This window comes from Cyrtonyx montezumae, unplaced genomic scaffold (genome assembly GCF_038088225.1).
Source record: "Cyrtonyx montezumae isolate F1298 unplaced genomic scaffold, pur_monq_1.0 scaffold_22, whole genome shotgun sequence".
Taxonomy (NCBI): domain Eukaryota; kingdom Metazoa; phylum Chordata; class Aves; order Galliformes; family Odontophoridae; genus Cyrtonyx; species Cyrtonyx montezumae.
In genome coordinates, this window is record NW_027071959.1 from 2,726,790 (window position 1) to 2,745,298 (window position 18,509).

At 56.6% G+C, this 18,509-nt stretch overlaps 1 protein-coding gene across 1 annotated transcript in view; it reads right to left on the minus strand.

The window, feature by feature from the left end:
- The window catches only part of LOC136049918 (nectin-1-like), a 42,406-nt gene extending 25,983 nt beyond the window's left edge, over positions 1-16,423 (minus strand). The window contains exon 1 of the mRNA XM_065738468.1: positions 16,052-16,423. Within this exon, the coding sequence (XP_065594540.1) occupies positions 16,052-16,133 (82 nt within the window). The 5' untranslated portion in view covers positions 16,134-16,423. The remainder of the gene's footprint in view (positions 1-16,051) is intronic.
- Positions 16,424-18,509: the final 2,086 nt, after the last annotated feature.

An 18,509-nucleotide genomic window follows, 5' to 3' on the forward strand; every position in this document is an offset into this window, starting at 1 on the left:
GGACTATGTAGAGCTGGTTGGGCTGGGAACCTGCCCCTTCCTGCTCTGGGACAAGCCTCCTTGCCAGGCAGGTTTCAGCTTGCTGGGGCTGTCAGCTTGGCGGCTCTCGCTTCTAGTGGTTTTTCCCTTCTTTATTGCCTCCACATCCACCCCAGGGCTTGAGAAAAGGCTGCCTCCTTTGTGGCATTAGCAAACGTGGCAATTTTCCCCACTCAGAGTATTTCGTATATGGGTCCTTTTCTCCCACGCTCCCTCCTCGTCCTGTAGTGCTGGGCTCCCAGAACTGAGCAAATAAGGACATGAGGTGTGGAAAAAAAAAGAAAAGGGAGAGGCAGAGCAGGGAGCTGCAGACGAAGGGGTGCCACAAGGGACAGGGAGCAAGCCAGCATGATGCACAGAGAACAGGAAGGGAGGAAGTTACAGCTGGAGCGTGCCTGCCCATAGCAATGGGCTCCAGGAAGCGTTGAGAAAAAAGGAGGAAGGAGAGGGCTGGAAAACCAGGATGTGGGGTTGCAGTGTGCTCAGCCCTGCTCCCTTCCCACAGAACCTGCCCTCCCTGCAGGGACAGTGGGGTCTGTCACTCCACCGTGCTGCTCCTGCCAGCCCCCAGTCTTGGGAATTGGCCACGCCGATTCAGCAGCAGCACAGAAGATGTGGATCAGCCCTCTCCGCCCTCCCAAGGCAGGAGATCAGGCTGCCTGATTGTGTCACTTATTCCCCTGTAAACAAAGCAGCCAGAAGAGAAGCCCAGCCCAGAAATGAGAAACCTTCCTGGAGCAGCACTGGGACTCCATCGTGTGAGTTTGGCTGTGTGATAGCTGCCTCGTGCTGGAGCACGGCACCCTAACCCCACAAACAGCAGCAAGTCCTCACGTCCTCATGCCTTGCCCTTGTGCTCCCCAACCTGGGTCCAACCTCCATCTGCAGCAGTGGGGCTCAGGACCCACCGGCTGCTTTGAATGAGTCAAAATGCTCTTCCAGATCCCTGCTGGGACACGGAGTGCTACAAAGGGCAATGTGGTCAGCAACACCTGCTGCAGCCAGTCCATCACATGTAAGTGTCCTCTGCCTGCTGCAACCAGATATCCGCACTGAGAGGTGCTGGCTAGCATCAACAGCAGCGGGGCCAGAGCCTGATGCAAGCAGAGCTTGTCTGCTTGCTGCCTTCCACCTGTGTTGCAGCACAGCTTTGCACCAAGCAGCTCTACTGGTCCTGGGAGCCAGGGCTGGAGCACCAAGGAAAGCTCAGGGCTCGTTGTGCAGCTGCTCACAAGTGGCCTCTCCCTCCTCTTCCCTACTGACCCTACAGTGAAACATCTCCGCAGCATAAACATCAATGTGAAGATGTCCGGCGTCTGATAGCACCACGAGAGCCCTTCCTCATCAAACAGCCTGGCTGTCTTTGTTTGCTGCTGCCTGCTGAGGAAGGATCAGCCCCAAGGACCCTCGCAGTGCGTGCAGAGCTTGTCTGAAAGCTGATCTCAATCTGCTACCTTCGTTTTGGTTTTCTATTGAGCAGTAACAGAGCAAAAGATGGCGAGGGCTGCGGGGAAGTTAATGCGCACAGCCTACAAAACCTCGCTGAGAAACCTTTGAACCACTGCTCAAATAGATTTTTAAATAGAGTCCCAGGCCTCGATGCACTCAAGGTGATGAAGGAAATGAACCAAGAGTTCTGAAGGGGCTGTGCACAGAGGATAAATGGGTTTTTCATTGATAATGCCCGGGGCTGAAGCCAAGGGATTCATCAGCACATTTCGGCATCCCAGGGGACTGTGGGACTCTGTCCATCCTCTTGTTAAATCATGTTACCAGGAGTGGGCATGAAGGAATGTGAGGGTTGCAGCAGCTGGAAGCCCATCTTGCACCCTGTAAAGCTCCTGAGCTCCTCCAGAAAACGATGCCAACCTACAGATGTGGCTCCTAGGCTGCAGCTGGGGTTGCTGCAGAGGAGAACCTGTGCTTCCCCATTCTCATTGCTGCAAGGATCTGAGCTGCTTCCCATGCAGCCAGGACTGCAGAGGAGCACGTGTTCAGCAACAGCAGGAAGGGGAGGAACCTGAAGTTCCTACTGTTCTCCATCAGGTCTGCTCCTTCATGAAGGCACATCTCCCATCTGACAGCCCCTGCCCTAGCAATGTCACGCTGGCAAAAATAGAGGCAGAAGGACGTGAAGTTCCTCACCCCAAAGCATGCAGCCAGAGCAGGAAGAAGAGCAGGTTGACTGCAGTGGTCCTATCAAAAACCAAACTCTCCTAATCGAGCCGTGCACCACGAGACCACCGTGGCCAGCTGATGCAGAGCTAAGCCAAAGTTCTCCTCCCTCGTTGCTCCGGCAAAACAGAGGCAAACCCCCTAAAGATGGCCACGACCCATTGTGCAATAGGCGACCTATATTCCGGCCACATACCGCAGAAAAGCAACAACAAAAGACAGCAGCAGCTCTTCCCTGCCCCCTTCCCCGCTCCCTGCAGATGTCGGTTGGCTAATCCGCGGGGCCACCAGGCACCAGGACCTCCCCCAACCCCCCCCCGGCTCGGTCAGCGGTGTCACAGCGCAGGTCACAGCAGTCCCTCCCTTATCCCTGCCCCCTCCTCATCACCTTCATCCCAATTCCCATCCCCATCTCCCTCTGCATCCCCACTCCTACCCCCCACCCTCATCATCATCTCCATCCCCCTGTGAGTCCCCAACCTTATCTTCATCATCCCCTCCCCCTTCGCATCCCCACCCTTATCCTCATCATCTTCATCACCCTCACTCCTATCCTCGCCATCTTCATCATCCCAGCCCCCATCCCCCTTCCATCCCCACCCCTACCCCCCGTTCTCATCATCTCCATCCCCATCCCCCTCCTCCTTCCCATCCTCTCCCCCTCCCCCTTCGCCCCATAGCCGGGCTGGGGATGAGGCGGTGCAGGGGAGGAGGTTTGATCGCGGCTCATGCCGTGAGCAGGAACAAAGCGCCGGGGCCAGGAATGCGGAGCAACCAACAGCATTTCTATGCTAATGAGCGCTCCGATCAGATCCCACCGCCTGTGGCAAATGGAAGTGAAAATCCAGGCTTGAAAGGACGCAACTTTTATGGCCGATGAGCGTCGCTGGGTTCCTACACCGGTCCTGCTCCCTCGGTTTTATTTTTAATTGACTTCCACCGAGCTGGAGTACACGTCTGCGCGTTTCAATCGGAACAGCTGCTGGAACTGAAAATCAGCATCGTAAAGCGCGGACGTGTGCGATTTTGTGGTGGTCACCTCTGAGTGCTCCGTTCCCATCGCTGCCCCGAACAAAGGATGCTCCGGCACGGGGTTAACCCCTCCTGCAGTGTGCCGCGCGGGATGGGGCCTGTACTCAGCATCCCATGTGGCACTGCGTGGTATGGGCTGGGAGAAATCTGCCCCATGTGCCTTTCGGGGCATGTAAAGGACCTTACACGCTTCTCCTTTGGTATCTCTGTAGAAACTGGGACTCGGGATCCCAGCAGAGGAAATAATTCCAGAAAGACTGTAACATCTGCCCCACACTATGCAGAATTCCCGTGCCCTGTCCAGTTAAGGGGACAAAACACCAACTTGCCACCAACAGAGCTGCTCTTCTGGTTTCGGATGCACTTTTTTATGCCCCATATCAGAGACTGCGGGGCAACAGATGCCCCCAAGCACCGCCTGCCCATCTCCCTGCTCCCCATCCTGCAAGCCATTCCCCACGCAGCTCACTGCTACCAGCACTACATCAGTGGGGCAGAAGCACCCACCTCAGCACACCCATCCAACACACAGAGCCCTGCTCCCTCAGCAACAAGACCTGACAAGGTGCCGGCCTCTGGAGGTGGACTGCTGGACTCCCTGACCCCATCCAGTCACTGCTCTTTAGCGGGCGTGATGTTCTGGTCAGCAGGAAGCAGAGCTGACGTGCCGCTGCTTGGTCCCTCTTGCAAACAAGCCGTGCCCTCCTACACATCACAAAACACCAGCTGGAGAAACCTTGGCCATCCCGCTGCTTGTTCCCAAAGGGATAACGATCCAAAGGCCTCGTGTTGCAAAACAAACTGGAGATCCCCACGGATTGCCAAATTCAAGTCAACGCGGAAACGCTGCACGGGGGAGAAACCTTGGCTGTGCCACGAAGAGGGGAGAGGGGATGGGACCGAGCTCTGCAGGCCTGGGTGCCTGATAGCACAGAGCCAGAGGGAGGACGTGCTAGCAAAGCCAGACACTCCTGCAAGGCGGGATATCCCTCCTGGGTGCCACGGAGCAGAACCCAACCGTGTGAGCAGACCTGCAACAAAACCCTGAGAAGGAGGAGGGAATGCGGATAGCACTTCTTGTGTAAATAACATTTCTCCTGCTGGGCGCCAGTCGCTTTGGATGCCTTGGTGTTTTCAAGGTGCTTTGCTGGGAGGAGAGGTGTTCAGAGAGCCTGGCACTGAGCAGCGTGCTGCGATCTTTAACGAATTAAAAGCGGACCCTGAGCCTGTTGGGGAGCCTGGCCCTAAAAACAACAGAAGTGGATTTTTATGCTTTGCCGACCAACCAAAGGCCTCTGATTAAATATTAACTGCTCCACGCAGGCCACGAGCAACGTGCACAGCGATTTACCGCTCCAAAGGCAGCTGCAGAGAGCAGCAAACCAAACAAACCCAGCCAGAGACGGGCGGTGTTGTCCACACCAACAAATTTCCCATGTGTGCCTGAGTCAGCACCAAGCCAGGAGGCATTTCAGCACACGTTTCATCGGGCTCAGCACTCGGGGCCCTGACCGTGGGTGCAGCTCTAGCAGGAGCTGCTGACGTCAATGGTCGCCTCTTTGGATCCCACTGCATCGCTTCAGGAGGGCAAAGCGGTGCCTGTCTGATCTGTTTCCCTTTTGTCCCCTGCTCGAAGCCCAGCACGGGACCAGCAGTGGATTGTCAGTGGTTTTTAGGGATGCAGAAGTCCATGTGGATGCCCTTGCTCAGCCCTGGGTGATGACAGTGGGGACAGAAGCATGGCACATCAATGGGAACCAAAGCCAAAGCAATGCCCCAGGCCAAGACAGCTTGTTCCCCGCAACCCAGACCGACGTTCCGAGACAAAAGTGCCCATTCCTTGCAAACCCTCCCTGATGGTAACCTGCCCTGATGGTAACACCCCTCTTACTCTCCATGCCAACTCTGAAGGCTTTTCCCCAAGCTTCCCGGTGCCATTCGATGCCCTGGAGCGATGGGACAAACAGTGATTGTTCACCATCCTATTTCTAATTATGATTGGGAATAGGAAAGCAGCTGTGCTCCTGGTTGGGCCCCCAGCCAGCCCCATCCCTCCCCCCATTTCACAGACACACTCAGGTTTCTGATGCACAGAGATCAAATAACCCATCACTCCAGCTAAGATATTATCCCCTATTACCAATTCAATGCAAACAGCTCTCGTCTTCCTCCGATTAAAAGCCAATTAAGGAGCGTTGCTTTTCAAGGGGAGAGGAAAATGAGAGGTGGTTTTTTGTGGGGTTTTTTGCTGTGGTTTTTTTGTCGGTCTCTGGCAAGGAAGCAGTGTCCCTCAGAAGTGCTATCGAAGGGTTCTTTTAAAGTCACATTGATCCTGCTCAGAATATTTTGGGCCTCTTGTCTGCGCAGGAAAAGGGAAACGCAGAAAGGCCAACAACAAAACCTCAACAGCTCATGTCCTAAAAAAAGAGAAACGGAGGAACTTTGACTTGCTGGAGCATCAACAGTGTTTGCTTGAGTCAGCAATTGGTGTTTTGGGTTTCAAAGCTGTCTCGGGGCAAGGGAGCCTTACTCTCAAGGTGAAGAGCAAGCTCATAAATCTGGGAGAAGCTTCAAGCCCAGAATGTGCTGATTCCCCACTGCACGGAGGGCAGAGCCAGCGGGAAAAGGGCACTGGCTCTGCAAATTGAAATGGGGATGGTAAATAGCGAGTCACAAGGGAGGAGGTGACATTCAGCCCTGGATCTGGGCTCTGAGAGGAGGGAAAAAGCGATCTGAAGCCAGCCCTGCGCTCACGAGGGCTGCCAGGCTGATTCTCTGCTTCCCACCACTCATACCGAGGCAGCCTGCAAGCAGCTCTGCCCTCAAACACCTCCTCCTGCCCTGGGTCCAGCAAAAGGCAGAGAAAATCCCCTGGCAGGGACTGCAGCCAGCACAGCAGGACTCTACCAAAGGCACACAGCAACCACTTCATCGATCCCCTTTCCCTGAATTTAGTGGAAACAAACCCAAAGCCTCATTGTTAAAACCCCCACCTGCCTTTGCAGCATCACGTCCAAAAGCAGCTCCGTGCCCTCAGCCCAGGGCAAGCTGCTCGCAGCCTGCACACACCGAGTGCCCCAGGCTCACACTCACAGCTCCTGCTCACTGCTGGGTCTGGAAGAAGGGCACTGAGCACACCCATCCGCTTCACTAGGTAGGTAGGTGACCTAATGAGCTCCTGTGCAGCCCGAATTATCTTCTGTTTCTATAAGGATGCTAAAGGAGCACAAAAACATGTCTGTCTATCTGTCAATCTGTCAGAATGCATTTTCGTCTGTCACACGTTAGCCCAGATCTTCCTGTCTACAAGCAGATAGTAATTTGTTGCTTCCTCTTCTGTTTGCTTTTCAAAAGCCGTTTCCACCTGGATTATACGCAGACACACACGCATCCATACACAAACAGCAGAGAGCCCCTTTCTCTGGGCTCATTCCTTATTCTGGGCTTAGCAAGGAAGAGCAGGAGCAGTGACCCTCCCCGCAGCCCAACCCTCTGCTGGTGCAGAAGCAAAGCAGGGGCCAGGCTCAGCCTCCCTGGCTGTGGGGAGCCCATCCCAGCCCGTGCCAGCCTGCACTTGCCCACCTGCAGAATGTTCCCATGCAACCACAAGTTTTGCATGGGGAGAGGAGGGGCCCAACCGCAGCAAACCCCAAATCTTGCTCCCACCGTCCAGGTCGAGCGTGAGCACCGACACGTCGAAAGCAACCCGACGTCCCCTGGTTCAGCTCCAGTGACCTCTGAGATTCCACTGGGAGCCGTGGACACGGCCACGGGGGGATAACGGGGACACAAAGCATCTTCTTGTCAGGCGCACACGTGCCTGTGATGGGCCGGAGCACTGCGTGGCCATTTCCATCCCTCTCACCCTTCGTTTCCGCCCAGGAAAAGGAAGACTTCTCCCTGCTCGTGTGCTTTCTTTCCCAGCGTTCCCCCAGCTGCAGCTCATGAAACCCCGTCTCAAGCCACCCCGTCTCCATGGCAACGGGCCGAAAATGAACAGATGGTGTTGGGTGGCCGGAGCCCCACGGAGGGGGAGCAGCACGGCGTGGGGAACGCGCACCCAGGGGACAGGGCTGTCACCCCCTGGCCATGGTGAGATGTCCGCACGGTGTCACCCCAGGATGGCCCTGCAGGACAAGGGGAGGGTGGGACACACAGATGTAGTGCCCTCCCAATGGAGTGGCACCTGCTGAGACCCATTATTCGTGGCTTGGATTTCCCCAGCTCCAGGTGCTCGCAGACCCACGGAGCACCACCAAACCTCACCCCACGTATTGAGGCGTTGCACAGCGTCCCCCAGACGGATTCATCCTGAGCAGGTTGGGTGGTGAGGACCAAACTCAGCACTCATCTCCCCATGGATTAATTGTCCACATGGAGCTTTGGAGCAAACACCTGAACCCTCCCAGAGCTCCCCACCACTCCTGGCAGATGGGATACAGAATCCAGGGGATGCTCAGAGCCGAGCCCGCTCCCCCTGCTCCCTATTTCTGTGGCCCTGGCACACTCTGACAGGGATCCTGGCCTCAGGGGGGGGCCCAGCCTGGCCCAACCGGCTCCCAACCCACACCCGTGAGAAGAGCTGGGCCCCTCCTGCCTCCCAGGTGTGGCCCTCCCCTGCGGGCAACCTCTGCTGCCAGCCGGGATGCGGCTGTGGCTGGGAGCGGGGGAGCAGGGGGTGGATCTGCAGCCCTGGCTCTCTGGATGCCCGCAGCATCCCTCATCATGGGTTGTTGTTTTGTTGTTTTGGTTTTATTTTTTCTGCTCTTTCTGGGTTCAGACCCCCTGGGAACCTGAGGCTCAGCGATGCTCCAGGTGATGCTTTGCCCAGCTTGGGGTTGGGCAGCAGCTCCCAAGCCCAAATGTTCGGTCTCCTTTGACACCAAACTCTAAGGTTCAGCCTCCTGCAGCCAGAACCCTCTCCCCCCTCCTCCAACAGAGGGAAGCATACAGCCCCCAGCAGCCCTGGAGCTGCTCCAGCCCTTTTTTCCCCAGCCCGGCAAGCCCTAACCCACAGCTCTGCAGAACAGGTTGGGTGCAGCACGGCCGTGCCAGCTTCCCACGCACAGCCCTGCCCGCCCGCACCCCCCACCCCCCACCCCCCGGCCCCAATGGCCTTTCTCTTTTTTTTTCTCTCTTTTTTTTTTCCGGATCAAAGCTGCCTCCCCTCCCTGTATTACAAACATTATTCAGCTCGAGATAAGAAGCTCTCCAGCAGCTCTTTATTAATCTCACTGGAGGCAGAATGGAGGCAGCGAGATAGGACTCAAGAGTGGCCAGGACAGTGACAAATGTCCCACAAAACACCTTTGCAAAAGAGAAGTACATTGTTTCGTGTGGGTTGGTTTTTTTTTTCTTGGGGGAGAGGGGGGGAGAAAGTCTCATGGGAACTGTGGGTAATAATTAACAATTATTGAACTTCACAGCCACCATCCTTCTCTCTGTCCTGGCCGGGTGCTGTAATAACTCACCCAGCACTGTGCTAGGGTGGGGGGGGCTGCAGCAGAGCTATTTCTTTGCTTTCACATCTGAGCTTGCCACCTTGCAGCCCCTTTGGCCACAAAACTTCCAGTGTGAGACTTCCAGGAGACGATTCCCCTATCCCACCCCCTCACCTGCCTTCACCCCCCTGGTTGGATAATGACTGCAAACCAGAAGTGACCCAAATGCAAAGAGAGTGGAGAGGGAAAGTGGGCGGCCCCTGAGCGAAACCAGGCAGGGAAGCCAACAGACCACGTCCACCCACTTCCACAGCCCCAACCCACACACTGCACGCTCAGAGAGGTAAGAAACCAAGCCTGGCATTTTCACAGGCAGAGTAGTTGTGCACCTAACTGCGAGGAGCGATTTTCTCACGTCCTTGGGCAAAGAGCTGCCTGATCTCGACTGCTCGGAAAGAAGCAGTACAAAATAAAGGGGAGAGTCATCTTGCCCTGCGCTCCCGACAAGCAACGCATGCAGGACGGGTTGTGCAAGGTGCCTGCAGATGCATGGCAGTGTGAGCAGAGAGGAAAGGCACGTGGAGGTGAAGGGAGCTGGCCAAGGGTATTCCAGGGAGCGTGTGGCAAAGCCAAGAAGTGCTGCCAGCCCTTCGGAGCCCAGCCTGCCTTTGCCATCACCTCCAGGCCAAGCTTTCCCTTTCAGTAAAAGCTGATTCACGCTAGTGGAAGTCAGTATTGAGGCTGCACATCCTCCTGCTTCCCCATGCACGAGGTGCTCTGCAGGCACTGGGACACCGAGAGCACAGAACAGAGAGAGAGCGAAAAAGGATGCTCTTAGCCTCATGTTTCTGAAACCAATATAGAACCAGTGAAAGGCCTCGGATCAATACTAGCCAAGCTGTGAATCGGAGTCCACCCCCTAGGCCACAGAGAGGGTACAGCTGAGACAGCATCTGCACAGACAGCATCTGCACAGAGCGTGCCTGGAGCTGACCTTGAGGAGCTGACTTGAAGTGCAAGAGGAGCTCCTTCCTCCCCTCTCTCCATCCTTGCCCTTCCCACGCAGCCCTTACATCACATGGGGACAAAGCTGAGCCCTGACAAACTCACTCCACGCTGCAGATATGGAGCACATCCCAAAGCCATCCTGCTGCACAGACTTGGAGGCAAACCTGCTGCCACAGCTCATCTCCCAGCCTGGCCTTCCTGAGATGCTCCGCTACAAACAGGTCCTCCCTCCGTCCTGCTGTGTCCCCAAGCACAGGGCAGAAGTCCCCCATCCCTCAGCCCCATCCCACACCTTGCTGCTGCTCCCTGCCTCTGTGCAGAGCACAGCCTGCCCCGAAGGCTCAGCCAATTCACAGAGCAGGGCTGCTACACAGCACTGATGGATCCGTGATTTGTTGATCATTATCAAACTGCACTAACACAGAGCTGAGCAACCCGCCGAGGCAGGGATTGGACCTACTTGCCTCTCCAGAGGCTGGCCATAAACAAAACTTAAATAATTAGAGTGCTTGGGCGGAGATGCAGCCTCTAAGTATTCTTAGGCTCAGGCAAATAAAGGAAATAAATTCTTGGAAGGTGCCAGGAAGGATGGGGCAGAGGGAGGCTCATTTTCCACATCACTTGAGAGCAGCCGTTGTAAATCTCACTGAAAGATGCACCTCCCCGGGCTAGCGATATTTTTAAACTCCGACAGAAAGGGGAGAGAGAAAAAAAAACACACACACACACACACACATTTTGGTATTTACACCACAGGCGAAGAGAGTATTTAAAAACCAGGATACATTTTTGAAAGTCTGTTCCTGCCACGCTGTGAAAGAAAGGATATTCTTCCTATAGCGTGATAACCAGAAATATGAGCCCTGGAGAATTCATTCCTGCCACCATCCTTCTCTTGGAGGCCAACTCCCAGAAGAACCAGGGGCTGAGGGGAGAGGGATAAAGGCAAAGGATGGGGTGCAGCGCTCAGCCTGCCAGCATCCAGCCAACAGAGCCAAGAGGGGTCCGGGGTCCCATGGAAACTAGCAGCTGATATGAATTATAACATGGTAGGGATGCTGCTACGCCACACATCCCTGATCCCTAATGACCATACATGGGCACAGCCTCAGCTCTCCCCTGCTTGCTGAAGATGCCCCGCTCTGCAGCTCAGTGCTGCTGATAAAGGGAGGAACACGAGCAGCCCCAGCAGTGAGCAGCTCCCGCTGCTGTCCCCGCTGCATGCCGCCAAGCTCTGGCTGCTGCCTCCTGTTCCAGCCCTTAAAACAACACTGCTTCTCAAATGACACACGCCTTGGCTAACTGGGTTGGGTGACAGAGGCAAGTGACACCACGAGGGCATCCTGTGTGCTCCGACCTCCTGGGAGCAGCACACATCCTTTTCCTCTGTGCATTTATACAGCCCCTAAACCAGCTTTGATTACTCATCCTTAACGCTTCCTCCGGGGCAGGAAGGCCCTCAGCACAGTGCTCTGCTGGGGATGTGGCTCTTGGGGTCAGCGAACCCTTCTCACCCAGCACCCCTCCGGGTCCTGGGAGCACCTGGTCCAGTTTCTACATGCTGTGGTCACAGCCCCTCCTCTGCCGGGCACAGGAACAAGGCTGGTTTTGCTCTCAGGTGGCCACAGAGTGCTGGGTGCCAGCCCCGCACAGACATGTCTTTGTGCCCTGAGCCGTGCTCGCCTGTCCCCAGAGCATCCCCTGGCTTCCAGCCACCAGCTGCGAGCTGCACGGCCCCACTGTCATGCCTGGCCCTGCCTCCGGATGCCTCAATGCAGCACAGGGGGAGGAATGGATCTTCCTTAGGAAAGGAAAAACAAGAGTTGGGACCTGTCTGATAATGGGGTTTTCCCAGGTAGAGAAGGGAGATGGAGGCAGAGCTGTGACTAACCAGGCTTGGGAGCACCTTCTGTCTCACAGTCAGGTGGCCCATCTGGTACCCGCCGCTGCTTTGAGGCAGGGATGTGATTTGTGCATCCTGTAATGTTCGTGCATGGCTGGGAGCAGACGGAGTCACTTTGCTGTCTCCTGTAGTCAGAAAGGTAAATGGGAACCCTCAGTGCCACACGATGTCTTTCCAGGAGGCAAGTCCCACCGAAGCACTCCCCTTTCCAGAACAGGAGGATGGCAATGAGATGGTTCACAAGGCTGATCCCTCCCTCCCAGCCATCCCCAGTGTGCCATGGAGAGGCAAAAGGGGTTGGAGGTGTTGGACATGATCCCTATAAAGCTCCATGGGGCAGGAGCAGCCTGGGACGCACACACAGCGGAGGAGGCCAGGAGCTGCTGCTTTATGGTGCTGGGTTGTGCAAGTGCTGCATCAGCCCCGGGGATGGGGAGAGACAGCAAACGGACAGCACGTGGGCAGCTCAAGTGCTCGTGGAGGCAGGGACACACAGGAGTGGCAGTACAGGACATAGAACACAACTCAGTGCTGGCAGTGATGGCCTTTGCGCATGCAACTTGCATTGCACTGTTGTAAATGCATGACAGCACCAGGGGTGGGAATGCAGACTTTAACCCAGCACGGTGGCATGGCCTGAGAGCAGCAGGGTCAGAAATCTCCTCCCACAGACAGCAACTCTGCATCTGAGCAGCTTGGGCAAGGAGTTTCTCTCCTGCTATGGAGCTCTGCACAAAGCAGCCTGCGAGGGTATGTCTGTGCACAGCACATTCCTCACCTGGGCTGAACCTTCCCTGGGAGAAGCAGAGAAAGACCAGGAGGATATCTGCACTGCAACAGCAGCCAGGAGGAAGACAAAGGGAGGGATCAGGACAGGGTTTGTGCTTTAGTTAAACAAACATCCACCGGGGCTCGGGAGCCTGAATTCTCTGTGCTGGGACGGCTGAGTTCTGGTAATTAACACTGGAGGTGTCTCAAGTGCAAACTGGGTCCCAGATGCAGCGGCACCAAACTCACCCCACACCGCAGCTGCCCTGATTTCATCTGATGGATTTGAGAACGCAACATCTCCGGGGGCTGCTCAGATTGGAGCACCTTTGCCCCTCTCTCACTGATTTCTGCACTTTGCACCACGCTAGCCAGCCTGGGAAAATGCCCTAAGCAAGAGCCAGCACAACCTTAAGCGATGATGTTGCAAGATGCAAACCTTTTCTTAAGAGCTCCTGAGTGCTGTGGCCACCATCCATACGAGGACTCAGCAGCTCGGTCCTGCAGTGCTCACAGCTTCTGCTCTTCCCCAGGGGCCTTTCACCCCGATGCTGTCTCCCTCTCTGCCGTGGTGCTGGTGGTGGGAATGGGCTGCCCCACGAGCAGAGGGCACAGCCTGGCAGCAGCTCATGCCAACCAGCTCTTCTGGTTCCCTTTGGAGTCAGCCCAGCTGCGCGTGGTGCCCGAAGGATCCCGCAGGAGCCTCAGCTGCAGCCCAGAGATGCGTTGGGTTCTGCCACCACGGGCGCTCGTCAGCCACCAGCTCGTGGCTGATGCTCCTGCACGTCCCTCTGCAAACGGGGCTGGGAGCATCTCTCAGGGCAGGAGCTCAGTGTGCTCCTGTCACCTCGCCCATGCTGACACAGCCATGAGCTCACACATGAGGCCAGGTTAGAACCCGACAGGTCGGTTCCACAGCAATGAGTTTAATGAGAAAACAGCAGCAAAGGGCATTTTTTGCTTCCCAGAACAGCCTGACATCGCTGGTTCTGAGCTTTAGGTAGGGCAAAGAAGAAGTACCAACGAACAACTCAAAGGCTGAGCAAAACTTGGGCAACTTTTTGTCTTCTGGAAGCTGCTCTGAGATACGAAAGCAGCTTTGCAGAGCACAAGCTGGACAGGATCCTGCAGCAGCAGGCAGTGATGCTCTCCAAAAAGCAGCCCACCCTCCAGCTGCAGCCCAGCCTGACCCAGCACCCGTGGGTCTCTGCTGCTCAGCCAGCACCGCTTTCAAGCACAGCAATGGAAAAACCCCGATGTCACAGCTGGGAGCACCTCTCCCTGCTGAGGATCTCAAAGCACTTTGCAATCAATGAGGCCCAAGAGGCAGCCTGGGGACAGCAGGCAGGAATTTGTCCCCGTGCAGAGGGAAGCAGTTGGGAAGAGGGGTTCCTGGCTTGCCAGCATGTTCACAGCTCAGCACCCCAGTGGTAGAGCCATCGGTTGGCACCCGGTTGGCAGCAGGTTTGCAGGGAGGGCTGCAGGAATCCTGCACTCAATCCGTTCCAGATGATTGAGTCGATCGCATTAAAGACACTGTAAGGACCTCTTTACAGGTTTTACAGCAGGGGACTTTTATTTCCTTATCAGAAGGAAAGCTAACATTGTCAGAAGGTGGAGGCAGCGTACGTGGACGGGAACAAAATGAAATGGCACTGATCAAGATGGGCTGTGAAGGGTTTTCCAGGAAGCAGGCAGTGCCTCCTGCCTTTCTCCCATCAGCTGCCACGTACCAAACATCATTTTCCGAAAAGAAGGACCCCAAAAAGTAAAATCCACAGCTTCCAATCCACTTGTAACAGAGAATCCTACATTCCCCTCTCCTCAACGATAAGCATGCAAAGCATGCACACGGTATGTTACACGTATGTATATCTTCAGCTTCTTTTACACACACCTTCAGCTGAATGAAGCAGATGAATGAGTAAATCTGTAACAGAGCAGCAGCCATTCCTGCAGAGGTGCTGCATCCACCACACCACAGTGGTCCAGCTGAAATCCTCATGCATGCAGGCTGGTGGGGTCGGGAGGGATGATCCTGCAGTGCTGCCTGTCCCCTAACGCTTGGCGAAGTGCTGCTGGATGCACTGCTGCCTCATCCCAGCAGGATGGTGCCAGGCAAACTATGGAGCTACTGCAGAGCAGCAGGAAAGGGGACTGACCACTGCCAGGCTGCCCTCAATCGCTGCCTGTGTATTCTTACAGGGACTGGGGGAGGATGAAACCCCTCTGGGTTACCCGGTGCGGCAGTGCTGCACCCCCAGTGCCTCCTGCAAGGCTGCAGGGAGCTTCCTGCCCAGCAGAAGAGCTGCATGGGAAGCTGGAAGCCTTACCAGGAGCAGAGTTGTGCCTGGGAGGGCAAGGAGCCCCAGGCTGTCCCTTCCACCGCCTCTTTTTGCAATGCACAGCCGATCCCTTTGTCCTGGGAATACGGAGGCGTACCCAGACCCGGATTCCCTTCACTGTTAACCTTTCCCCTCTCACCAACTCTTCTCGGTTTCTTGACCAGCCACCTCCTGCCCCTGTTTCACCGCTCTTTTCCCCCACTTCAGTCGGACCATCCAGCCCCCCTCGCACTGCCCATTTCCCCACACCCTGTGCGATACGACCTCCAAGGCACCCCGTGCCACGCCGTTTGCTCCCGGCTCGTCCAGCAAGCTGCCCCAGCCCGAAGAGCGGAGGAACGGATTCCGCCCTGCCTTCATGCATCTCCTGCTGTTCCAGCTGCACACCGTGCCTCGCTGCCCCTTATCGCTGCCCGGGGGTGGGGAGGGGGGGGTACACGTGTCCGCCGCCACCGCTTGGGACCCGGTCACTAACAACCCTGCCCCGAAAAGGCAAACAAGGCTTACGTTTTCCTTTCCTAGCTCATTTCATCAGCGCTCTTAAATCCAGTCTGCTGGTCACCCTTCCGCGTGAACGCCTCGGACGGCCCTCCAGGATGATGTTAACCCCTTCGGCGCCGGAAAGGAAGAGGAGCCCCCTCCCCAACCCCATCCCCATCCCACCCCCCCAGGGCACTATACAAAGTGGGTCACCCGCCCGCTGCCAGCAGCTGTGCCACAGCCCCAGGGCAGCGCCGAGCCCCGACGGGGACACGCAGCCGGGAGGGGTCCGGGGAGCCGGGGAGATGCCGAGCCGCATCTTTGCCCATCTGCTCCTTTCCGAGCACAAAAGCAACGAAAGGAAGGTTTGAAACGCGGCAGCAGTCCAGCTCCCCTGCAAAGAGCCCGTGGGAAGAGTGCGTGTGTTGAGCGCGGGGGGGTGGGGATTTCTTCAGGGACAAATGAAATCTCCTTCTCCCCTTCCGAAACATCTGTGCTCGCTCCCCAGCCCCGGGTCCCTTCCCGGGAAGGCTGCCTGCTGTGCCTCGCTAAACGCTGCTCCATCCAAAAAGCAAACAAACCGCCTCAGCTCCCAGCACTCCGGAGCCCACCGCCCGCGGCTGCTTCCGAAACAAACGACGGTGTTGTTCCTTTCCACTCCGGGCTGCGATCGGCCCCGGCTCTCTCCCCCACCCTAAGGCAGATGCATCCGCACCTGCTCCGAGGGGGCACCCCAAAAAGCGGACCCCGTCCTTCCCCGCGCTTCTCGCACCCCGGATCCCCTCGGGGGCTGCCCCGAGCCCCGCAATCCCGGCATGGGGGAGGGGGAAGGAAGGGAGGTCCGGCCGGCAACGGCTCACCTGGAAAGAGCGCGGCCGCCAGGATGCAAACTCCGATAGTCCACCACGATGCACGGCAACTTGTCTGCAGCTGTGAAGCCATGAGAGTTCCTTCGAAGAAACGGGCGAGGGAAGGGTCTGCCAGCGTCGCTGAGCCCCCCCACCCTCCCCGCCCCTGGTGATGCTGCTCAGGTCTGCTTAAAAAATAAAAATAAAGGCGCAGGAGGATAAAGAGGCGGTGCGCCCAGAGGCAGGAGGAAGGGCGGCCGGAGGAGAGCTTCGCACATCCGCGGGGTCCCCGGGGCTCGGCGGGGCTCGGGGCCCCTCTCGGCGGTTGGGCAGCAGCTCGGTGCCTTCCTCCGGCGGAGAGAAGGAGGGGAGGGGGAAAAAAATTAAACAGAAAAAAAAAAATTACCAAAAAAAATTACAAAGTGCGGGAAGGCGGTGGCGGGAAGCGGGGGGGGGATAAATAAAGAGAGCCCTCCGCGGGCTGCTGCTGCTGCTGCTGCGGTGCCGTGGTTCCAGCGGCGGGGCTCGGCAGCCCCCGCCCGCCGCCTGCCCTCCGCTTCCCGGGGCTCCGGCAGCGCGGGGCGGCGGAGCTCAAGCGGCGGAGGAGCGGGGCCGCTCCATGGCCGGGCGTGGGGCGCGGGGCTCGGGGCCGGCCGCGGGGCGGGGGGGGGGAGGGGGGGGCTGCCCGGGTTGCAGGGCACCGCCGCCCGATCGCACACACGCACACGCTCCTCCCGGGCGGGGCGGCGGCGACGGCGTTCCCCCCTCCCCCGTGATGTCAGTGCTCGGAGGAGGCAGGGCGCAGCGTTTAACTCTTTGCCTGCTCCGGAGCACCGTCGGGGTCCGTCCGGCGGAGCCCCGGGTTGAGTGCAAGGCGTTGTGCGGTTCCCCCCCCCCCCCCCCCAGCTTCGTTCCGCGGTCCCTCCCTCCGTTTGCTCGCTGCCGGCAGCTGGCTTTTGTTCTGGCGGAGGGGTGCGGAGCCTTTCGGCCCGAGATCTTCAAGCACTCAGAAGTTGGGGCTGTCTGAATTTCAGAGCAAGCCGGCTCTTTAGCCATTCCTACACCTTACGCGTGGGATCTCGACGCTCTCTCACTGATATATAGATATATATATTTGTGTGCGTGCGGATCTGAAGAAATACACAGCGTTTTCATGGGGCCTGATGAAAGAAGGAGCTTGTTCTGGACACGTCGATAAACGAGGGGATTCAGCAGCAGCACAAGGGCTGGCACACGGGAGGAGGGAGGCACTGCTTCGCTGCGCGCTGTGTCAGCCCTTATTTTGTGGACACAGATGCTGCCTTTGTGGATCTTTTGCTAAGGAGGTATTTAGCCTGCAAATGGCAGCTCCTGTGCTGCCCTGGCCTCAACAAGGATGCCGAACCCCAAACAAAGATGTGAACAACAATGACAACAACCACCAACAAAGTCATGTTGATTTCAAGCTCCATTAGAACAACACGGGAACAAATCAATGGCTGGCAAGCAGAAAAGGACAGAACCAGTGGGGAAGGATGCCACACATCGTGGGAAGGAGGGGGGGGGGGGGGCAGCAGCTATATAAAAATACCTCTAAGGACCCCTTCAGCAGTCGCCTCCTCCTTTTAATTCCCTTAGAAGTTAATTCCTGTTCAAGGCAAGGATGGGCAGCTCTGTAACAAAGCGGATTAGGCAGATACAAGGTTTGTTCTATAATAACAAAAGTTATTACGTCGTGATGAGGTTCGGTTAAATAGATTGGCAGACTCTAAGGCGAGCAGGATTTCTCCTCCTACTCCTCTGGGCCTTGTGCTCAAAGAGCAGAGGTGCTGAGCTGCCCCAGCGACCTCCAGCACAAAGCTGCAGCCTGGAGTGCACAACTCCTGTCCTCGTGGACGAGTAAGGGATGGAGAGCCCTGGGCTTCCTCGCAGCTGTTGTTTCAGCAGTTGGTTTTCCAGCCCTTGCAGTGTTTATCTGGCTAGTTTCACCTTTAATCCATAAAATCTCATTATTTCTTTTCCCAGCTCCGTTTAAAGAGATACCTCCGATCAGAAGTTCCTCCCCTGGGCAGGTCCCCCTCCTTACACAGCGTTCCAGCTCTCACTTCCCCCAGCATGATGCTGTCCCACCTCCCTCTGCTGAGAGCTCGGGCCACGCTTTGCTGCAAACCCAATCCAAGCAAGGCAGCTCTCCACAGCTAGATTTAGGGTACAGTTAGCACTCCCCTTCAAGAACAGGGGGAGATTTCATACAGCCTTGCTCCTTGGCTTCCCACGTCCCCAACACTTGAGACCAAAACTCAAATCCACGAGCAGCAGCAGCAGCAGCGTTGGCCTTGGTGCACCAGGCCCAACTTGCTGAGCCAGAATGCATTATTGTCATGATCCTGCACAAAGCAAAACCCATCACATTTGGCACAGTTCTGGCTGTTAACTTCTAAGATTTATTACACGGTGCCATGGGGCCCCTGTTCTGCAGCTTTTTGTGAGT